At 42.3% G+C, this 22,525-nt stretch overlaps 1 protein-coding gene across 2 annotated transcripts; it reads right to left on the bottom strand.

Annotated features, from left to right (window-relative positions):
* Window positions 1-1,754: 1,754 nt before the first annotated feature.
* On the bottom strand, window positions 1,755-10,594 carry LOC138283433 (gamma-crystallin-3-like). Of its 2 annotated transcripts, XM_069221385.1 has the most exons (3): window positions 10,557-10,594; window positions 5,790-6,032; window positions 1,755-2,077 (listed from the first exon to the last, which is right to left on the bottom strand). In XM_069221385.1, exons 1-3 carry the CDS (start codon window positions 10,563-10,565, stop codon window positions 1,805-1,807), a joined length of 525 nt encoding a protein of 174 aa, XP_069077486.1. In that variant the 5' UTR covers window positions 10,566-10,594; the 3' UTR covers window positions 1,755-1,804. The 2 variants fall into 2 exon arrangements, with proteins under 2 accessions (XP_069077486.1, XP_069077485.1); XM_069221384.1 differs by lacking the exon at window positions 10,557-10,594 and having other exon boundaries at window positions 5,790-6,047.
* Window positions 10,595-22,525: the final 11,931 nt, after the last annotated feature.

Below are 22,525 nucleotides of genomic sequence, written 5' to 3'. Positions count from 1 at the left end.
AAAAGGAGGATTCCCTTTGACAAAGTAAGTGGATTGGGGGGGTCAAAAAATGCGGGAACATGGCAGAGGCAGGGCTGATAGGTCAAGGAGGATATAACAAGCCCACCAGGTACTAGTTAAATATATACGCGATTTACATACAGTAGGATAAGATGATGATACAAGGCACATAAGAGATGAGAATGAAAGTGGGGACAAACACGTGCGGGTCCCAGTGAGAGCACATGTGGTGGTTTGTGAAGGATTGAGAAGAACCACATGTTGAGCCTCTATGAGTATGAAGATGTATGCGTAACCTGACATGGGGGAAAACAAAAAAATAAATAATCACGCTGCCTTTGAGGACCGTGGACTCTGCAGCACAGGTCAGATACAGCAAACTTGATTACGATATCAGAAAGTCATCACATACAAGGCAAGAGTATGAGGAAACATAAGATACAGAAGGTTCATCCAGAAAAGGAGCTATTGGAAGAGAATGTGATAATAAATGCCAAATCATGCCTATAAACTGGTCCCAGTTTGCAACTATGATCTGGATACTAAGGGATATGTTCTGACTTTCCAGTGTGTAACAATAAGGGAAACCCCCGCCTAAAGACTGATGAGGCCCTCCTCTGACAGTTGCAAGGTAGGTGAAAGGAATTAGTTGCATGAAGAAATATGGTTATTTGAGTACACGTGTTACGGGTGGACAAAGGGTACAAAGGGATAGCCTTGCACCCAGAATGTACTGTGTGTGCAGTGTATCCATTCACTACGTGTGATTCACATTGGGTGCTGCATTAACACTATTGGACCGTAAGACGTACGAACCTACCATGTGCCCTCCCTTTGGTATTGAATTTTGAGGACACAGGTAGGATTTAGTCTTACCTTATGCATGCTGGATATAACAGGCATTTAATAGACAGTATGGAATAGAAGACGTTTTGCCCTGAAGAAGGCTTGAGGACTTATGCTTTGCAAACTAGGTTCCCTAGCAAGTACCTCTATCATGTCCGAAGCATGTTGGCATTTTGAAAAGGGTGTACTGAGCCATCATAGATCCAATAGACACCCAGATGCCCCATCATATAGAAGGGAGCTAACTGGTTTTAATCCTACCCAATATCATCCTGAATCAAGATAATCTTTAGATAGATATTGAAATAGTTTTAACTTCAATCTTTTTTACCACACTGGTGCCCTACTTACCAGGAGACAATTTATCTAGATCTCCCTACCCCTGGAAGAGCTAGTTCTTCCCTGGAGTTACGGTTGAGACCAACGGGTCAGCAACATCTGAACCCGGTGGGTCGGACTAGCCAATGATTGAGCATGCAATGATTAAGTGGCTGAGACTTTTCCATTCATAAAGGAAATATCACCTAGAGAAGGTGAATAATCATGGTAGTGCAGTAGGCATCAAATATGTACACAATAATTAATGAAGCTCCGGACACATTTTAGTAAGTATGCCAAGTGTATCTGCAGCCATTAAGGTACAACTCCCTAGCTTAGAAAAATGTAAATGAAATGCCAGATTCCTTCTGGTTGTTAAAATGTAATTTACAGCCATAATTCTATGAAAATTACAGACTAAACACACTGATCTCATACCATCACAGACCTGTACAAGGAACCCTTCTGTAAAAAGAGTAAGACCATCATTGTGTGTGCCAAATGCTGCTTGTGTTTCAAATAGTGAATATATTTTCAATGTTGGTCATTTTTTAATAGACAGACTTTTTTTTCAATAAGAATGAATTTTATTAAGTGATTTCTATTTTAAATTGAAATAGGCGATTATTTTGTAAGGACATTACATATAATTTACTCGTCTGAAGGAGCCAACCCTGGGGCTGGTGGCACCCCAGTCACTATATTGCCTGTAGTCTCCGGGTCTCAGATAGTACTGACGTCCCATGTAGTTGGGCTCTTCATAGAAGATCCAATGCCCATCATTTACTTGGCAGGAGTGGATGTCATTGAAGTTGAACTGATCATAAACATTTGGGCAGTCATCTGTAAAATCCATCATCTGGCCTCCGAAGTTGCTTCTCTCACACAGCCTGATTCTGAAAGATCCTCGGTGCTGTATTAGCAAAGTAATAAAAAAATAAACACAATTAAGATATTGAGTGGTCTTGTCAATGCTTTTGTTGGATATTTGCTGTGTGTCATTCATTGCCTTCATCGTTTTGATGTGCCCTAGACTGAACTACTTGCTTCTTGTCCTACGTATTGATGGTGTTTTCCTAAACCTTGAGATACAACTTTATCATACAGAAAAAAAGGGGTTCAATGCTCATGCACCAGCAGACCTGGGTGAAATCCCTCTGAAAGGCAAAAGGTCGACCAATCCCCTCGACCCATCTATTTCTACATTTACATTAGAATTGTGAAGTGTTCCAGATCATCATACTCAATCTGTTATGTACAAACAATGCTGGAGGGGCCTTCCAAACAGTGTAAAGGAGATCTATTGGTTCTGTGCTGTTCCTCCAGAACATTTACAATTATGAGATTTATCCTACATCCTGTGATTTAGTTTTTTAAACAAATTCTCAATGCAAGGGCAGCCACAACACTGACTAAAGTCTGTGTGTAGATAGAGCTTCCACCTGATGCCCATATAATTGTAAAAAGCTATTTTAAATTTTCAATGGGGAGAGACTGTAACTTTTCCTCGAAACCTTAAGATTTTCCTAGCCTGTCTTAGTATTAATTAGCCATATTTCAACTTGCAAATAAGCATCTACGTGGCAGCACTGTGTAAGTAGCCCTGAGACTGGCCAGTTCCTTCCCACATTTCAGGAAGTAGCTGCAGTCTTATTTTCAGGAAATCCCAAACGCACCATGGGCCCATATTTATACTTTTTTAGCGCCGCATCTGCGCCGCTTTTTGACGCAAAAACGGCGCAAACTTACAAAATACAATTGTATTTTGCAAGTTTGCACCGCTTTTGCGTCAAAAAATGACGCAAATGCGGTGCTAAGAAAGTATAAATATGGGCCCAAGTTTTAACACTGAAGACTTAACTAGTAACAGTTGCAAGCTTTTTGTGAAATACTCAGTGTGTCATAAGTAACCATTCGTTGGCAGTCGTATAATACCTTTACATTGTAAAAGTTACGTAAATTGTCTATTCTTCTTTGCTCTTTAAAATTACGTTTACCCGTTCTTTTGCCACTTTACAAGCCTTTGCTAACATTTGTTATCTGAATAATAAGACATAAACTTCGAGATGAGGAATGATGTGGAAAGACTCTGTGCACAACCATAGGACCCCAGTGTGTGTTTCCATAAGTCATCAACTGGGCGGATAAAGTGGAAGGAAAGCAGTTTGGCAAGGAAAGCCATTTGTAGGAGTCAGAAGGTGTGTCACATGAGATTAGGCAGATAGGTAAGCAAATATCATGAAAGCGTCTGGTACCTAGTTTGAAAAGATGGGGGGTAGTTACACCCAGGAAAATCCATGATTCGCTTTTTTTAAGGGTTTTCAAACCTGACGGATTTTGCAATAACGTTCCAAGCTGTTCAAACTCGACCACATTTTAGATGGCATAAAACTATGCCAACCGGAGAGACTGCCATGCTTCAGAAATGCGCTGGTGGCTCCTTGGCAGGGGCTCCAGGGCTCAGCTCCCCTACCTCCAGTGAGGCCCCACTTCCTGCACTTTGCCTCTTCGAATCCCGACACTGTGCAATATTTAATTTAGCAGTGTCATGAATACACAACTTTGGTGTTTTCATGAACACTGCTTGTGTGCAGGTCAGCCTTCTGAGGCTGAGAGGGGATGAGACGTGTTGAGAGTGCCGAACTATGATCCAGCCACAGAGTGCTGTTAAAACACAACACTGTGCAGGTGGATGTCTGGATTGTGCATGTTTGAGGGCTGAAGTTCAATTATGGTCCACTCACACAGGCACAATTCATTTTATTTAGCAGACATAGTGCACTCGCCTCAGGGAGCACAGTATATCAGCTAATATGTGGCGGTCAGGGCTCACATCAGTGCATCTCTGAGGCCAACGAGGAGCAGCACAGAGCAGTAAAAGCAGGATCTTCAACTCTGTTCCAGCTTCTGATAGGGCTTTGCTTCCAGTTCTACCAAGAAGAGCTGGTTGGCTCCTCGTTAGGAATCATGGCTTGAAGGTTCCAGTGTCCAACACCAGATTCCTGCTCTGCTGCAAAGGAAGCAAGGCAAATAAAAAATGTTTCTCTTTTAATGTATGTATGTGTTTCACAGGGTGCTTGTGAGTGATTGAAACTGGATGGGAATGAGTGAAAGTTAGTGTGAGTATGTTTGCAAGTGTCAATGTGAGTGAAAGTGAGTGAGAATCTGAGTTTGAGTGTGCGAATAAGTGAAAATTAGTATGAAGAAGTGAGTGAAGGATTGTGAGTGTGCTCGAGGAAGTGAGTGACTGGAGATTGTGACAGGGAGTGGAAGTGAGCCAAGGGTGGAGATATCCATGGTGCAGCAGGTGCAGTTGCACCAGGCCTGGGGCCAGTGAGTGTGAAAGCATGAGTATTTGTTAGTATGTTTGTAAGTGAGTAACAGTGAGTGAGAGTAAGTATGAGTGAGAATGAGTACATGAAAGAATGTGAGAGTGAGGGGAATGAGAATACATTTGAGAGTGAATGAGTATCAGTGACGCAAATTTTAAAGCAAATAGGGTGAACTCCTGGCAGTTGCTGCACTCCACCACTGTCAGTGATCACCAGCTGCCACTGGCAGTAGCATACCTAGAACGACGTAGGCCCTGGTGCAAGCATGGTAGATAGCCCCTCATGTCCCGTCTACAGGGTGAGTAGCAAAATACAGCCACAGTTACTGGCCCGTAGGTCCCAGTTCCACTGCATCTGCTTCGCTATTGATACTCGCGAGTAAAAGCTTCTAGGAGTGTTCTGCCAGTACACTGACATTGAGAATTAGCGATTAACCTTATGCTCATCATTGGGGCCCTGCTCTGCTTTTCTGTAAGACAGGCATTAGTAATCAAAACCTCTGGTATTAGCTATTTTCTTGTCTCAAGTCTTTAGGAAGCTTTTGACTGGGCCATCAAGTTGGCCCGGACATTTTATAAACTAATCTTTCTGTTTTTTTTTTCCACTTATAACATTTTTTTTTTTTTCACAGTTATTAGTAATTATGATGCACTTTATCTCAATACAGCTATTTTCCATACTTTAAATTTGCTTTCCTTAATGATAAAAAATGTCTTGTGATGTATTATATCTTCATACCTGCCCCGCACTTCTAGTGAAAATTAGTCTAGAAAAATGATGTGTAACCTTTCCCGAGACCCTATTCATCTCTTAAATGTATTCTATTAGTGTTAATCCCACTGAATCCTAAAACACCTCTAGCAGACTAAAGGCCCAGTGTGAGATCACTTACATTAGCGATACCGAGAGAACCAGTAGTCTTAGCCCAACTCAGCTGTGGGAATAATTGAATGTGGTATCTTGTGGAAGCTCAGGTAATGTACATTCATCTTACACTACTACACCGTGCTACCCTGTCAGTGACACCCTCACAAATAGGGAGAGTGCTGGCGAGCCACTCATTCTCATAGCAGTGTACTTCAAAATACAACGTGATGCTTGAATGAAAACTGGCGGGAATAAATGTGCTATCCTAGTCATTGGAAGACCATAGACGAAACGTATTTTCTTAGCTTTTGTTTGCATCCTTTTCATATCTGTGTGTTAAATACTTTTTTGATACAAAACAAGTATTCCTCAAGCATATTTTAAATGATTGTAATTTTTAAAATGGAAATATATATCAGGACTTACCTCTGGGATCATCCTACAGGACCTAATGGAGTCATTGTATCCCATCCATCGTTGGTACTCGGGGTACTCCCCCCTTCTCAGGTAGTACTGGCGTCCCAAGTAATTTGGGTGCTCATAGAGCATCCAGCAACCACTGTGGACTCGGAGAGAATTGCAGCGGCTGAAGTAAGAGTTCAGGTCGGAACAGTCAGAGTTGCACTCGTATGAGCGCCCCCCATAGTTCTTGTCCTCGTAGAAGGTGATCTGCAGTGAAGACATAACATTCAGCCCATGGCGTATACTACTAACCACACTGAGAATAACATAAATGTCAACAGTACGCATACTTTTTCAGCACGGTGTGGTGGTCTCCTTTTTTACATGTTTACTCTTTCACAGAATGCAGTAATTGTCATAGATCTATGCCAGTGACTGCATATGGGTGACTCTGTTTCTGAAGGGGAATTTGTGGAGCAAAATGCTTTAAGAAACTAGCAAACCAATTCACATATAGAGTCATCATGCTTACTACAACTGGCATAAGAAAATAAAATGATTTCTTGTCATAATGTCACTGATGGACATATTGTATTTTTTCTGTAAATTTCAATACAGAGGACGTTGTTTCATAAAATTACAACAACATACCATGGTCTTATGTTTAGGGCGGTAAACACCACCCTATCGCCAGCAACTATTTCACATATATAACCAGAGCAAGATTCAACAGCATAATCATGTACATGTTATCGGGATACTTGCTAACAAGTGATGCCCTAAAAGGCATGTGCCTTAGCTGCATATGTACCAAACAAAGTCCAACTGTACAGTTAACTGAAAACTCCCCCAGAAGAAAAGATTTTTAAATTTAAAAAGGAAAGGTAAAGTTGCTACTCCACAAGAGTAATCCCACCAGACTAGTGAATAATAATCTAGTTGAGCCACTTCTCCACCAATGAACGCAAATAGCAAGAACTCAAAATTATTTTTACAGCGGCTCCTCCTTGGACACAGAGTGAGACTGTATTCAGGGCTGAGTTTTCAGGGTCTTGCCAATCAATTCATTAAGGATTTAGGAAAATATAGAAAGGCATGAAAAACGTCAGATCATCCATTGTCATGGTCTTGGCTGAATGATGCATATGGACTATATACAGGAAGAGCCCGCAAGGTTTCTGTATTAATTTCCTGTTACTAAACTTAGATTTCTGCACATCCTGAGCTGGATGAAGGGGAGCTTGGCTGACTGTAAATGGGGTAAAAATCAAGGTCCTTTTAGCCTTGAGTATCATATGTAGACCCAGATTCTTTCCAACGATTTAGGATAATCACTAATAATGTAAAAGAGTTTGATTTATATAAATTGTGTAAACAGATATTTTATGAGGCTATTCTGAATTTCACAGATCCATTCCTCCTGCCTGCACGGTGGATACCCCTGTTTTAAGAAAAGCAATGTGTCCTATTGCTACTGGAGACACACACTAGATAGGCTTGTAAGACCAGTACCCAATAGTATGTATGCCCTTTGGAAAAGCAAGAGTTCATATTTGCCCAAGGCCACTAGATCATGAAAACACCACATATGTCAACAGGGCCATTTCTATTTTCCAGCAAAGGGAAGGAGTAAAACAAGTTCTCAATAATAATATATCATAACATAAATATTTCCATAATACATGAGTATCCTGTTTTGTACATTATTCTTCGAAACACTCTTCTAAAACCTGACCAACTCCACCAAAACCAATTGGCATGCTTAATATTATCTATAAAAGATAAGACTACAAACAACCTACCAATTGTTATTTGTATTCACCTTTAATGCTTAAATGTTGTTTCCCTAAATCTTTGAGCCTTTTTTGAAAAAGGACAGTAAATGCAAATCTGACCCATGGTGGTTTTAACTTTGCAGAAATTGTAAGCCCAACAAATGAGCTTTTACAATACTCAAAAGACATTAAAGTCCTAAGACTATAATGCTGGACTTTAACTTTTTTATCTCACATTGTACCATTGCCCTCTAACAACCTCTTGTCTTCATCATCTTTTTTCTCCTCTAGTCTTGCAATTGTTATTCAGAAACAGCTAAAAGCAACATCACGCTTGCAAAAAATGTTAATACTGTCTAATAAAATGATGGACACCACCCTCTCCCTCAGTACGCAGTTTGGCGCTATGGTCGAGGCCTCTTTCTTCAACTCAATTCACAGCAGTTAATGCAGGTGTTTCTTCCCATCTGGATTTGGAAGGCCGGTGCATTTATCTTGACATACCCAGTTACACCCTTCCCCCTGTGATGTTTTCATAACTCTGTGGCAAGAATGCTGCTGGTCCTCAAGATGTAACCACGCCTTCTTCTGGCCTGCCTCCCCTCCACCGGTTTTCTCCACAGAAACACATGGGCCTTATTCATAAAAAAGTAAATGTATGGATGCAAATTACTTTTACATTGTTCTTTTGGTATTCACAAATATTCCCAGCAGTAACATTCCATGCAAGTCTGTGTCAGATACACATGTCCAGGCATACAAGTGGAAATGTCATGTTTCTATTCCAGTGGCCTTCTAGTCCCGCGGTGCAAATTTCTGCTAAGAACAGAAGACTACAAACGGGGAATGGATCCTCCTGTGCAAATGCACTTTTTTCTCTTTGGGGAAAATTACTTCCCTACACCCCAGGCAATATGGGGTGATCAGTTCTCCTTCCCATCCTACTTTTGGCCAGAGTAAATCTCTGGCCATTTCCAAGGTAGAAAGAGGTAGAAGAGGAGTTTTGAGAATACAGGACTGTGAGCGTTGCACGCTTTGGAACCCACTTCACAACCCTCTAGTGCAATTTACTACTGTGAATTTCTCTGCACTCGTGGTGGAGAAATCTGCTTTAGTAAATGAATTTACGCCAGGGAAACTACCTTTGCCAATTCCTAGCTTAAATAGAAAAGGTCCTTTTGCCATAAGCCTCTGTTTACAGACAAAAATACCTCTGTGAGTAGAACCTATTAAACTTAAATGTCTTTTCTGGTTCACATGTTTTTTAAATCCAAACCTCTTTGTCTGAGAGAGCAGTTCTCTACTTACTCCCTCTGGCTGGCAGTTCAACTATTCAGACCAAGGCCTACTGACAACCCCCTTTCACTCCTGAGCCAGAACTGACGAAAAGGATTTTTGGGTGCAGGCTACACTCTTGTGCAATGCCTTTGGATGCTAAGTATCTCAGGTTATGAAGTGCTTTGCTTCAAATCTCCCACGGAATGAGTGGGCTTTTTAAGCATTTAACAGAGCATATACTGTCTAATATGTTGGTTATTACGGGTATTCGTAATAAAACAGCCAGTGTTTCCAACAGAATGAATATCGATAATTACAGGTTGCATTATTACCAGTAGATTTAAATTAACCCCTGAAGCCCCTTTTCATAGGTTGCTTTGGCACCAATTAATGTTCTTTCAAATCAGGACCTTTTTCATACGGATAATTGCTTAAGGTTGGTCGAGAGGGTCTGTCCACGGAAAGCAATGCAATAATATCACAAGTCATATTAACACATTCAGTATTACTGTGGATCTCATAATTTGGGTGGAAACTCCTGACGTCACCCAAACCAGCACTAAAACCCAACATGCAACACCGGCCTGTCTGATTTAGAGAGGATTGCTATAGATGCATCATTTTCTGAGACTCATAAGGATAAGACATGTAATACAACAATGCTTCCAAGTCTGCCGTAGCCGATGGCACATGAGAGTCTGGGTAGGACGTGCAGCCGGCCCACTTCATACACACTCCATCCTTTAGCCTCACTCAGCTGGTGTCCTGTATTATTCTGTTTCACTCCAGTTGCCCCTCTGTTTTGTTTTCATTTGGATATTTGCGTTCACTCAGCATCCCCTGGTCTCCATTCCCTTTACCGCTGCCTACAGACCCCCCCCCCCCCTTCTTGGTCGCTCCCACTCCTGCTCCATTTTAACTCGGCACTGAAACTGGGCGCAAGTAATGTCATTGTCTTATCTTTCGAGACAGTTGTCGAAGTTCTTCCTATTCCAGGCCAGTGCTTAAAACTGGCAGGTACTGTCTGGTACTGAGTACCTGAACATTGTTAGCTTGAAAGGGAGTATACCAGCACTTCTCTGTACTCGTGCAATACTTCGAACGAAAGAGCATCAGCACTTCTTAGTAGCAAACAGGTGCTCTGGTAACGAGTACCTGAGCTCCTATATTCCTACTGAAAGCACTATTCCAGGCATAGGCTTTGGCCGCTTGGGTTGGCACTACCCAGACAGCCTTCGTTCATAGAGTTAGGGTTCAGCCTTCTGTCCTGTCAACAGTTGTCTCCTTTGACTACCCCCACAATCTGAATTACCACCAAAGTTTACTCCAGAATGTTATGACCCTTCCTCTGTACAGTTAAACTACTCATTCAATGTACCTATGCAGTTTTCATTCAGGTCTGTTTTGAATACTTAGAAAGGCACCCTATCGTAATCTGTATCAAAAGTAATAAAAACAAAATCATCTATGTCTCGTGCTTAACTGCACACATTGTAAATTCCACTTGCTGATGTTTCTCAGTAAAAGAAGATACTTGTGGAGCCCGAAGCTGACCAGCATGGATGCCGTGTTTTTTAATATGGTCCAATTAAAGATATCAAAATGTTGTGCGTAATAAGCTGAGCACACCTGATCAATCTGTAGTTTCCAACGGTTCTTTATGTCGACATATAGAGATATAGAAAATGAAAGCTCAGAAGTGGTTACACAGAGAATGTTACAGAAGCCGTGGTCCTACCTTTCCCATGGTGACTGCTGCCGTTCAGCCGGTATAATTCAGGACAGACAGATAACAGACGTTATATACTCTTCTGAGGGAGGGGGATGCAAGTTCAACAAAGAGTATTTTCTGCTGATGAAGCAAAACGTATAGGTTTTTTTCAAATGCGTTTTGGTATGGGGAAGTCCTTTTGTCGTTCTACTAGTTTCAGTGTAACACGACCAGAAGGGTCAAGGGTCAACCATAGCAAAGAATGAACTTTTGAATTGTCGGCTAAGCCAGGGTCCCACACCTGCTGATTCATGCATTAGTTCGAGTGAAACGTCGGGGAGCAGAGCGAGGTAGAGAAAGCTAAAATGATAAAGTTTTTGTCAGTGCCCCCTAGTAGGACTTCTGCAATCTTGGCCACAGAATAAGAGATGAACAAATTAAAAACAAGCTGAATGTTATGCAAGTCACCAGCAGAAAAAAATAATTGATAGGCATATGTAAAATTCCTTAAATGTGCAATTACTAGGTCATACCTACTGTGGAATGACTGCTCACGACAGATCACCACAAACCAGTGTTGAATCATAAATAATGCTACCACAGAGTCATATACAGTTGATCACTATTAAAAATGTGATCCTGCATATGCACCTTCAGAAAAAAAATGGTAATAATATTACCTATTGGTTTGTGCTAGTGTCCTCATCTGAATATGCACAAAGCTGAAGGGGTCCACATTCGCTTATAGGCACTGCCAAGCAGGACACTAGTGCTTAGGGCATAGGGACAGCCTGTAAGACAAGATATATGGCCGTCCTTTGCATGGCACCTGACTAGTTGCACATCTGTAGATAGCAGCTATCAACTACAATTTGACAAAAGACATAATTGAAATCTGGAGTCATACATCAGCTCTTCGTGTAGGGCAATTAGCATGAGGCAGTAATCGTGTCACTTCCTCAAATTGACTTAGATATAATGTGCTCCAGGTGTAACACAGTGTACTGCGTCTTAAATCTATGTAATATTGTGGTCGATGTAATATTGTGTCAGCAAAATTGACACTTGAGGTGCTTGTGGAAGGAGTCTTCTGACTTCTTCCAGAGCCGTGAAATTATCCGCTCTTTATCCCTTAACTGAGATGGGGAGATGGGCTTCAGGTTACTGAGTATATATCTCTATTCCCATTCAGCAATTAGCTTTCCTAATAACCAGACCCAGTTTATCAGTGATGCAGAGCCTCTTGTGTATAGCTCCCGAGTTGCTGTCTTGTTCTGCTTGGCTTCCAGCGCCAACTGTGGAAATGGAATATAGAACATTTGATGCTCATGTTCTACACTGGAATGTTCGGGATGTAATACTAAGTGGGAGAATGTTATCTTGTGAATTGAGCGGCCGGTTATTGGTGATAAAGAAGGAAAAGTAGAGTTGGGATTAAACGTCCACCTCTTGTATTTGTACCTGCTGGGGTTGAATAAAGGATTATCCTCATACACCAGATTGAGGATGATCATTGCGACACTGGGAATGAGAGAAACATGAAAACGTTTGTTCGGAATGGAGGCCAGTGTTTTGATCTCTAATCAAAAACACTTAGGACATATTTAAAGGCATCCACTCCAGCACACAGTAACCCACTATATTTACAGAAGTGACCGCCTACGTGTGTTGCATTAAGCACTGTTGTGAACACTTCCTTGGTTTATCTAATTTGTCATGATAATAGTAAGCAGACGCAGCTATAAGGTAAATGAACCTTTTGAACCTTTTGACTCGTTTAAATAAATATTGTTAGGTGTCACATAACACAACATCATTAAATAATAACAATCACCAAAGAGTCAGTAAAGAATGCACCATGACCAATTTAACCACGAATAACTACACATTTTAGTATCAATTAAAATGATTATTTCCCTATATTAACAAAGCTAAGGTCATGAAAATTAGTCTCAACACCAAATGGTACAAGTAAAGAAACATCACAGGCTGGCCAATATGTCCTAAACAATCTTAGTTTAAACAAAGCAACAAGAACAATAATCTCAACAGCGATAACACTCATTAATAGCAGCAATATAGGAGAAAGAGATATACAGGGAGTGCAGAATTATTAGGCAAGTTGTATTTTTGAGGATTAATTTTATTATTGAACAACAACCATGTTCTCAATGAACCCAAAAAACTCATTAATATCAAAGCTGAATATTTTTGGAAGTAGTTTTTAGTTTGTTTTTAGTTTTAGCTATGTTAGGGGGATATCTGTGTGTGCAGGTGACTATTACTGTGCATAATTATTAGGCAACTTAACAAAAAACAAATATATACCCATTTCAATTATTTATTATTACCAGTGAAACCAATATAACATCTCAACATTCACAAATATACATTTCTGACATTCAAAAACAAAACAAAAACAAATCAGTGACCAATATAGCCACCTTTCTTTGCAAGGACACTCAAAAGCCTGCCATCCATGGATTCTGTCAGTGTTTTGATCTGTTCACCATCAACATTGCGTGCAGCAGCAACCACAGCCTCCCAGACACTGTTCAGAGAGGTGTACTGTTTTCCCTCCTTGTAAATCTCACATTTGATGATGGACCACAGGTTCTCAATGGGGTTCAGATCAGGTCAACAAGGAGGCCATGTCATTAGATTTCCTTCTTTTATACCCTTTCTTGCCAGCCACGCTGTGGAGTACTTGGACGCGTGTGATGGAGCATTGTCCTGCATGTAAATCATGTTTTTCTTGAAGGATGCAGACTTCTTCCTGTACCACTGCTTGAAGAAGGTGTCTTCCAGGAACTGGCAGTAGGACTGGGAGTTGAGCTTGACTCCATCCTCAACCCGAAAAGGCCCCACAAGCTCATCTTTGATGATACCAGCCCAAACCAGTACTCCACCTCCACCTTGCTGGCGTCTGAGTCGGACTGGAGCTCTCTGCCCTTTACCAATCCAGCCACGGGCCCATCCATCTGGCCCATCAAGACTCACTCTCATTTCATCAGTCCATAAAACCTTAGAAAAATCAGTCTTGAGATATTTCTTGGCCCAGTCTTGACGTTTCAGCTTGTGTGTCTTGTTCAGTGGTGGTCGTCTTTCAGCCTTTCTTACCTTGGCCATGTCTCTGAGTATTGCACACCTTGTGCTTTTGGGCACTCCAGTGATGTTGCAGCTCTGAAATATGGCCAAACTAGTGGCAAGTGGCATCGTGGCAGCTGCACGCTTGACTTTTCTCAGTTCATGGGCAGTTATTTTGCGCCTTGGTTTTTCCACACGCTTCTTGCGACCCTGTTGACTATTTTGAATGAAACGCTTGATTGTTCGATGATCACGCTTCAGAAGCTTTGCAATTTTAAGAGTGCTGCATCCCTCTGCAAGATATCTCACTATTTTTGACTTTTCTGAGCCTGTCAAGTCCTTCTTTTGACCCATTTTGCCAAAGGAAAGGAAGTTGCCTAATAATTATGCACACCTGATATAGGGTGTTGATGTCATTAGACCACACCCCTTCTCATTACAGAGATGCACATCACCTAATATGCTTAATTGGTAGTAGGCTTTCGAGCCTATACAGCTTGGAGTAAGACAACATGCATAAAGAGGATGATGTGGTCAAAATACTCATTTGCCTAATAATTCTGCACTCCCTGTATAATACATTTATTCAGCAAGCAAATTAACATCAGTTCATTTGCATGAGGAAACACCTCACTAACCTCAGATTAGCATTAGAATGTTGGGCTTCATGCAAAAGTTTTAGTAACATTAATTTAGAAAACATCTAGTTATGGCACTATCAAAATAGCACAAGTATTAAAACAGTAACAACTGCTACCTGGAAAACGAAAGACAAATAACAATACACAGATTATACATTTACCCAATCTCTAAGGTAATCAGCAACACAGCAATAGCTTCATTAGTGGGACATCAGGATAGGAAACAAGGAAAGGGGGACGGTTTAGAATTTGGACTAGAAGATCACTAAACCATCAAAGCATTAGTTCAGCATTTGAACAGTCATAGTAAACTCAGAAAATAATAAAGCACCTGAATGTCAGTAGAGTGTCTGACAAAGCATGAAGGTTACGCTAAGATACAAAGTGAAGTTTCTGAAAACCAGGAAAGAATAAGCTAAAGACGAATGGCTTTCAAATATTAAATTAAACTTGCTAAACATTTCTCGTTGGCTGAAACTATTATGCTAAGAAAGAACACCCAATAACAAAAACATTAGATATCAGAAATGCATTTGGAGTGATACAATAATTATTAGCAAGACACTGGCTGGTTTCTGCTTTATTTACATAATTGCAAACTATACTATTTGTAGCATTGTAACTTTCTCTTCCATCTGTCATCTGTAAGCCCTTTTGTTAGGCATATTCCATATTTACTTCTACTAGACATTGGTTACAAAGATGTGGCAACATTTTCATGCTGTGCCGTTTCCTCCAAAGAAATACATTGCATTAATTATATGCACTGATTAAAAACAAAAGAAGTTTGTTATTCAACAAACATGAGCACATACAAATGATACTTTAGCTAAAACGTGGCAGTAAGGTAACTTCTCGCTGTGGCCTTGCTCAGCTTCAGGCCCAGCAGAGAACAAGAAATACTCAATTTATTTCAGCAACTAAACTAAACAGAAAACCCTTCTTAAAGGAGAAAGCACTTTTAAACAGCATTAGTGTATTATTTTCAGAGTGCATGTGCAGGCCTTTTACTTGATGGCGGCCAATCAAAAAGTTATATTTTGTGTTACATATTAACTTTGACTGTTAATGCATTTTATATATTAAATCACAAACATAAATATATGTAGAAAATCATCATTGAATTCAATGCGCTCACACTGTTGTACTAGTAGCAACTATTGTGAACATTTGGGGCCTCATTATTAGTTTGGCGGTCTCAGGACTGCCATGTTGGCGGTGGCAGTCATACCGCCAACAGGCTGGCAGAGAAGACCGTCAAATTATGACCATGGAGGTATTAATAACAGAATACAGCCAAAGCACTGCTGGCACCGCTACTATGGTCTAGCCGCCACAGATGACGGTTTTCAGCTGCAGGCTGGCAGAGACCATGTTTCACCAGAAAGATTAGGAGGTTGCACACCTCCAAGGTTTCCACTGCGGTTCCACCACCATGGAAACCCAGGCAGAAAACAACAGCATAAAAGGAGACACTCACCTTCAGGAAGCCATAATTGTCTGGAGTCACCATGTGACCAGAACTAAATGTCTTCCTGCTGCTCCTGCTCGCCTAAAGACTCTGGAATCTGCGACGATGACAGCAACTGTAAGTACACACTTTTACCTGGTACTGTAGGTAGATTGGCACTTTTTGTACACTCACACAACAGACATTTGGGAAGAGGGTGCGAGGGTGACACACACACTTAACTGCATACCTACATGCACACTCATATACATTCACACATACACAACAAACATGCCATGGCCACCAACACACACCCACATGTACACACCTCACTAACAAACACAGGTAGGCACAGAAACACTGCACAGGCCCACACTCACACAGCACAACGCAACAACACAATAAGTCACAAACACAACACAACAGCACCATTTCTAATCACTTGGCAGGAACCCACAGTGGACACTACCCAGGGACATATCTCACACACATCGCAACGTAACACCAACAAGCAAAAATGTACACAATCACATGACTTACAGATCGACTTACCACAAACACCGTATCTAACATTTCATGCACATAATAAACACACAGTCAAAGCACACCAAGCCACACAGCACACCAACAAACACATCTTAACAGAAACCACACACAATACCAACACAACAAAATCTCTTGGACATACAAATGTTCAGCAAACAACACACACCATACCACTCTAATACAAATGCACTGTGTGCAACCTGACATACTGCCAAAACAAGACACGCAGCCTAAGCAGAACACAAACACACACATACAGACACACAACTACTGCCATCCAGGAGGAACAAGTCCATACTAGGGAATAAAATACATGATAAAGATGTAACCAGGAACCAACAATTGGTTGGTTTAAATTATTATTTGAACCATAAAATTGATAAAACAAAAGCCATAGGCCAGTCCTTCAATAACAATGACTGCCATGTAACCTCAACAGATAAGGGCATCTATGTGGCAGACAAGCACCACAGGGGGTATCTGGTGGGGACGTTGAGTTTAGTCTGTGGAGGAGGGTCTTTGGAATCTGGCCTGTGGGGGTTTGGGCTTGAACTTAGGTTTAGGGGAGGATTGGGTTTTAGGTGGAGGGACATTTTGGCTGGGGGAGGGGCATGGGAACCTGCGGGAGGGCAGCGGAGGGCTTGGAGGTGAAAGGGACAGACTTGGGGACGGATACAGCACATTTAGGGGTATCATTGGGTGGGAGAGGAGTAGGGAAGAGGGAGAACTCAGAAAGGAAAGCTTTCTTAGACACATGGGGACGGCAAATGTTGTGGAGTGAGAGGAATGGTTGTAAGAGGTGTTGGTGTGGATGTCTTGGGTACATATTTGTGCGAGGTATGCTTGTGGTGGGTGTCTGTTGGGTGGGTGAGTGAGGGTGTTTATGTGTCTTGGGGTGGAGGTGCTGGGGGATGTCATAGTTGGCGGGTGAGTGTCTGTGAGGGTGGTGACTGTAGACACAGTGGATGTGCTGTGTTGGACCTGGCCCTTTTTGCTGGTTCATCCCCAGACTTTTTGCCTCGTTCCTTCTATTTTTTCTGACCTCTTACTGTTGGCTCTAGGACTCTGAGCACTTTATCACTGCTGATCAGTGCTAAAGTGCAGGTGCTCTCCTTTCTAAAGTTAGTATGATTGACTTATACCTAATTGGCATATACAATTTACCAGTAAGTCCCTTGGACAGTGGTATCCCTATACCCAGGGCCTGTAAATTAAATTCTACTAGTGGGCCTGCAGCGCTGCTTGTCCCACCCACTGAAGTAGCCTTTAAAACTTGTCTCAGGCCTGCTAGCGCAGGGCCTGCATGCACAATTTTCTCACACAGGGACCTGGGATCTAAATTTACTTGCCAGGCCCAGAACTCCCCTTTTACTATATGTAAGGCACCCACAAAGTTAGGCCCTAGCTATCACTATGGGCAGGGTGCTATGTATGTAGAAGGCAGGACATGTGTCTAAATGTGTGACCTGTCCTGGTAGTGACAAACAGCCTATTTGGTTTCTCACTGCTGTGAGTGCTGCCTTCTCATAGGATTGTATTGGAAATGCCCTGCCTTATGTGTAGTGTGTAATGTCTAATTTATGATTGGTAGCATAGGCATGTTTGGTATGGTTGTAATGGTAGTGAGAAATGCTGCTTACTGGTGTAAGTGGATTTTTTATTACTATTAAAGAAATGCCACTTCTAGAAAGTGAGCATTTCTTTGTGCTTATGCCTCTGGTGTTTTGCAGCTTGACTCCAATTCACGTCTAGGCAGAGTGACAGGTGGGCTTTGTGCATACTTTTCAGACGGCCTGTACACAGGGAGGGTGGAGAAGTCACAGAGGTGCATCTGCATCTTGAATAGTCTTCCTGGGCTGAGAGAAGAGGGAGGTGGGCACACATGCATCTGTAAAGGCTTTTGTTTGGAAAACTGTCCTGGAGGAAAGAGGGGGCACTCCCAGCACCAGTTGTAACTGGTTGGAACCTCCTCTCCCCCTCTTTGTGAAACCGTTGCAAAACTGAATATAAGAACAGAGGATTTTTCCCCACAATTTGGAGACTCTTTGGAACTGAACTGCCTTGTAACTGGCCACAGAACGCTGCTGGAGAGACTCACCAGGAACCACCTGGGACTGCTGCTGCTGTGCTGACCTGTGATCTGCCTGGTCACTTGGAGGAACTGCCAACTGCCTGCAAACCATTTGTGCTGGCCTGCTGCTGGGCATAAAAGCCACATATTATTCCACTATTGATGCTGAGTTTAAACTTCAACATGAATACATCAAAATACCCACATCACCCAGACTTCTGTAACCTAACACCTTAGGACTGAAGTAACACTGACATAATCCCTACTAATGTAACCATGATTGACACATACACCTAGAGTCCAGCAAATTGACTGACAACATATCCCATTGCACCCAACATGTGTTTGTCAAATGGAATCCCAGCTACACTATTAAGTGAGACAGAAATGAGCTGATCAATTACAAAAGTCTCAATTGCCTCAGATGAGCAAAGGTAGGTCTGGTAAAGTAGGGGCCTCAACATAACAATAGGCATGAAGCACCAATTGACACATGATGTAGGCACAAAACAGTGTATGTTGCACCCATATAGGTATGGCACAGCCCTATGGACAGTGGAATAGGACTGGTCAGAGACCAAAGAGTTGGACAACTTACCAATTGGGTACATGGACTGTTGAGCAGTAGGTGGAAAGGATGACACTGCAGGTTACACATACTGTATGTATAGCAGTGTAGAGGTACAAATGTGACACTGTCAGATGTGCATCACCACATAATGTGGTTAACATTGGTGAGTAACATGTCTCTGTACACAGCACTATGCCCACATCTGTGTATCGAAGTTAGCAACTGCAGTACTATGTCTCCCTAGGAGATCCTTTACCTCTACCACTTACCACATTGTCACAGCTGAAATACGTAGACATCAAACACCAAACTGGCAGAGGGTGCTCTGTCGGCTGTGGCCTGCCAAGGTCCACACTTGCTTGGCGATGGCACGCCAGATACCCTTTTTTTGATGGGTGTTGACCTGCATGGATGACACAGACAAAAAAAAGCAGGTCCATATACACCATACCAACACAAGTGGACAGAACAGTTCAGTTACAGTGTTGGACGTTTTTGCTTAAGCAGGGTCATCCCCAATCTTTTTGCCTCCCGCCTCCTATTTTTTCTGACCTGTTGCTGTTGGCTTTTGAACTCTGAGCACTTTACCACTGATAACCAGTGCTAAATTGCATATGCTCTCTCTGTAAATTATATTGTTGATTGGTTTATCCATGATTGGCATATTTGATTTACTAGTACGTCTCTAGTAAAGTGCACTAGAGGTGCTAGGGCCTGTAAATCAAATGCTACTAGTGGGCCTGCAGCACTGGTTGTGCCACCCACATAAGTAGCTCTGTAATCATGTCTCAGACCTGCCACTGCAGTGTCTGTGTGTGCAGTTGTAACTGTAAATTCGACTTGGCAAGTGTACCCACTTGCTAGGCCTAAACCTTCCCTTTTCTTACATATAAAACACACCTAAGGAAGGCCCTAGGTAGCCCCAAGGACGGGGTGCAGTGTATGGTTAAGGTAGGACATATAGTAATGTTTTTTATATGTCCTGACAGTGAAATATTGCTAAATACGTTTTTCACTGTTGCAAGGCCTGTCCCACTCATTGGTTAACATGGGGGCTAAATTTAAATATGATTAGATTCCCTATGCGAGCAGATGGACGTGTGGAGTTTGGGGTCTCTGAGCTCACAATTTAAAAATACATCTTTTAGTAAAGTTGATTTTGAGATTGTGTGTTTTCTTGCTTATACCATTTCTGTGACTCTGCCTGTTTGTGGATTCCCTGTCTGGGTCAGTTTGACAGTTGGGCTGGTTGCACCTCACACTAGACAGTGACACAAAGGGAGCTGGGGTGTAGCCTGCATTTCCTGATGAGCCATCTGTGCTAGAAGGGAGGGGAGGAGTGGTCACTTACACCTGAAAGGGCTGTGCCTGTCCTCACACAATGTAGTCTCCAAACCCCTGGTCAGTGTCTGGGGCCTGGCCTGGGCAAGGCAGGATTTCACATTCAAAAGAGACTTTACTTTGAAGTAGGCTTACTTCAAAGGAGAAACTGGGTATAAGAAGGGCACCCAAAATCACTGACTTTAGAACACTTCTGGAAACAAGAGGAACCTCTGCCTGGAGAGGAGCTGAAGAGCTGAGGATGAAGAGCTGCCCTACATGTGACTGTGCTTTGTGGAGTTATCCTGCAGTTGCTGCTTCTGCCAGAGTAAGAGAGCAAAGACTGGATTTTGTGTGCCATCCATCTTGAGAAGAACTCTCCAAGGGCTTGATTTAGAGCTTGCCTCCTATTGTTTGAAGACTCAGGGACAGCAAAAACTTCTCTCTACCAGCACCTGGAGTCTCTGGAGAGACTCCTACTCTGCCCTGTGGTGCCCATCCAGTTCCTGGGACCCTGAAAGGAGAATTCTGCAACCTAAGAGGAGGAAATCCACACACAGAGCGCTATGCGGGGAAAAGATAGACGAGACTCCAGTCTGTGGCTAAAGAAACGACACACCGCCAACTCTGCGGCTGAAAATTGCCGCTAACCAGAAACGAAACCGAAGAATCAACGCACGGAGCTGGAAAAAAGACAAGCAGCATCGCTGACGGATACTCAGAGATTGAAACCCGCGCTGCGAGGTTTTCGGATCATCGTGCAGCTGGATTTCTGGCGCAAGTACCGCTGAGCGTGTAAAAACAACGCAAGGCCTGCCCGGACTCGAGAGTGCTGACCAGATCACGGATAGAAGAAACCACGCACCCAACTCGACAAAAGGAGAAACAACGCAAGGTCCCGCTCAGGGCTGGAATCGACGCATCGCAAGCCATTTTTGACGCACACTCGCCCTTGCGTTTTTTGTTTTTGCACCCAGGGTACATTTTCACACTAACAGTGTTAGTGGGTGTTTAAAATTACATTAAGACTCTTTTTGCTTTTTAATTGATAACTTGACTTGTGTATTGTGGATTTTTGTCATTTTGGTCTTGTTTTGTTTAGATAAATATTTTCTGATTTTCTAAACCTGTGTTTTGTAGTGTTTTCTTTAAGTTACTGTGTGTGTTGGTACACATACTTTACACCTAGCACTCTGAAGTTAAGCCTACTGCTCTGCCAAGCTACCAAGGGGGTAAGCAGGGGTTAGCTGAGGGTGATTCTCTTTTACCCTGACTAGAGTGAGGGTCCTTGCTTGAACAGGGGGTAACCTGACTGTAAACCAAAGACCCCATTTCTAAAAGTCAGCAAGTAGGCAAACATTACCATCCTCTCAGTTCACACTCATGCACAATTTATCATCTGCATGCATCAACACCTACACAACTTCACATTTCAGGTTCACCATGATACACGTCAACTTACACACATTGATGTACCACTGGACTCACCTGCTCCTCTGGTGCACCATACACCTGTTCAAATAGGGGCAGGACGTCCTCCACAGGCCTGACCAGCTTTTCAGGGGTGAAGGGTGGGGCCCTATCACCTGCAGGACATGGCATGATAGTTTCTAGAAGCAGTATACAGCAGCTCAGATAGTGGAGGTCTTGTTGGCAGCAGTGTCAGGAGTCAAGTGAGCAATGCTGCAGAAGATGGCAGTCACATCCACCATGTACAGGACAGTCACCACTGGCAGGCATCGCCATTGGCCCAAGTCCGCCACAGGCAGCAATGTGTTCCAATGGCAATTTACACATTTACACAGCGGTTGTGACCACCTACCGCCATGATGACATCCACCGGCGGAGTTAGGTCACTTCCACATGTCCAGTACAGTAGGTCAGGCGGCTGCCACTTTGAGCACATTTATTGTATGGAAAAGGCTTTGAATTTTCATCACTAACAAATCCCTATATTGCGCTAATTATAAGTAAGTACTACCTTTAGGTTTATTAGTCTATTTGTGCATGTGAGTAGTTAAATCAGTGTAACAGAGAGATTTGTGCTGATATAAATGTACATCTATTATCAAAATATTATAGCCCATATTTATCTAAACCCATCTAGCGTCACAATATCTGATTTGAAAGCACCAACCCACCCTGCGCTGTATTGCATTAATTAAATGCAAGGTAGGCATTCCCTTACAAAAAATGCCGCTAGCCCTCCAGCGCCATATTTACTTCCCGATGCAAAAACGATGCACCCTAAGGAAGAGGACCTAAAAAATGACACAAAGGCTGATTTGCGTCACATTTTAACATCTGGAC

The sequence above is a fragment of the Pleurodeles waltl genome, chromosome 3_1, assembly GCF_031143425.1.
Source record: "Pleurodeles waltl isolate 20211129_DDA chromosome 3_1, aPleWal1.hap1.20221129, whole genome shotgun sequence".
In the NCBI taxonomy this organism is placed as follows: domain Eukaryota; kingdom Metazoa; phylum Chordata; class Amphibia; order Caudata; family Salamandridae; genus Pleurodeles; species Pleurodeles waltl.
The sequence above is the reverse complement of the archived record's forward strand: the minus strand, read 5'-3'. Positions and strand labels throughout refer to the sequence as shown.

Bases quoted from the DNA above. Each gene is read 5' to 3' on its own strand.
- LOC138283433 (XM_069221384.1), bottom strand. From the start codon at position 6,047: ATGTCTTCACTGCAGATCACCTTCTACGAGGACAAGAACTATGGGGGG. The intron at 2,078-5,789 runs GTAAGTCCTGAT...TTGCTAATACAG, and splicing joins CCTGTAGGATGATCCCAGAG to CACCGAGGATCTTTCAGAAT.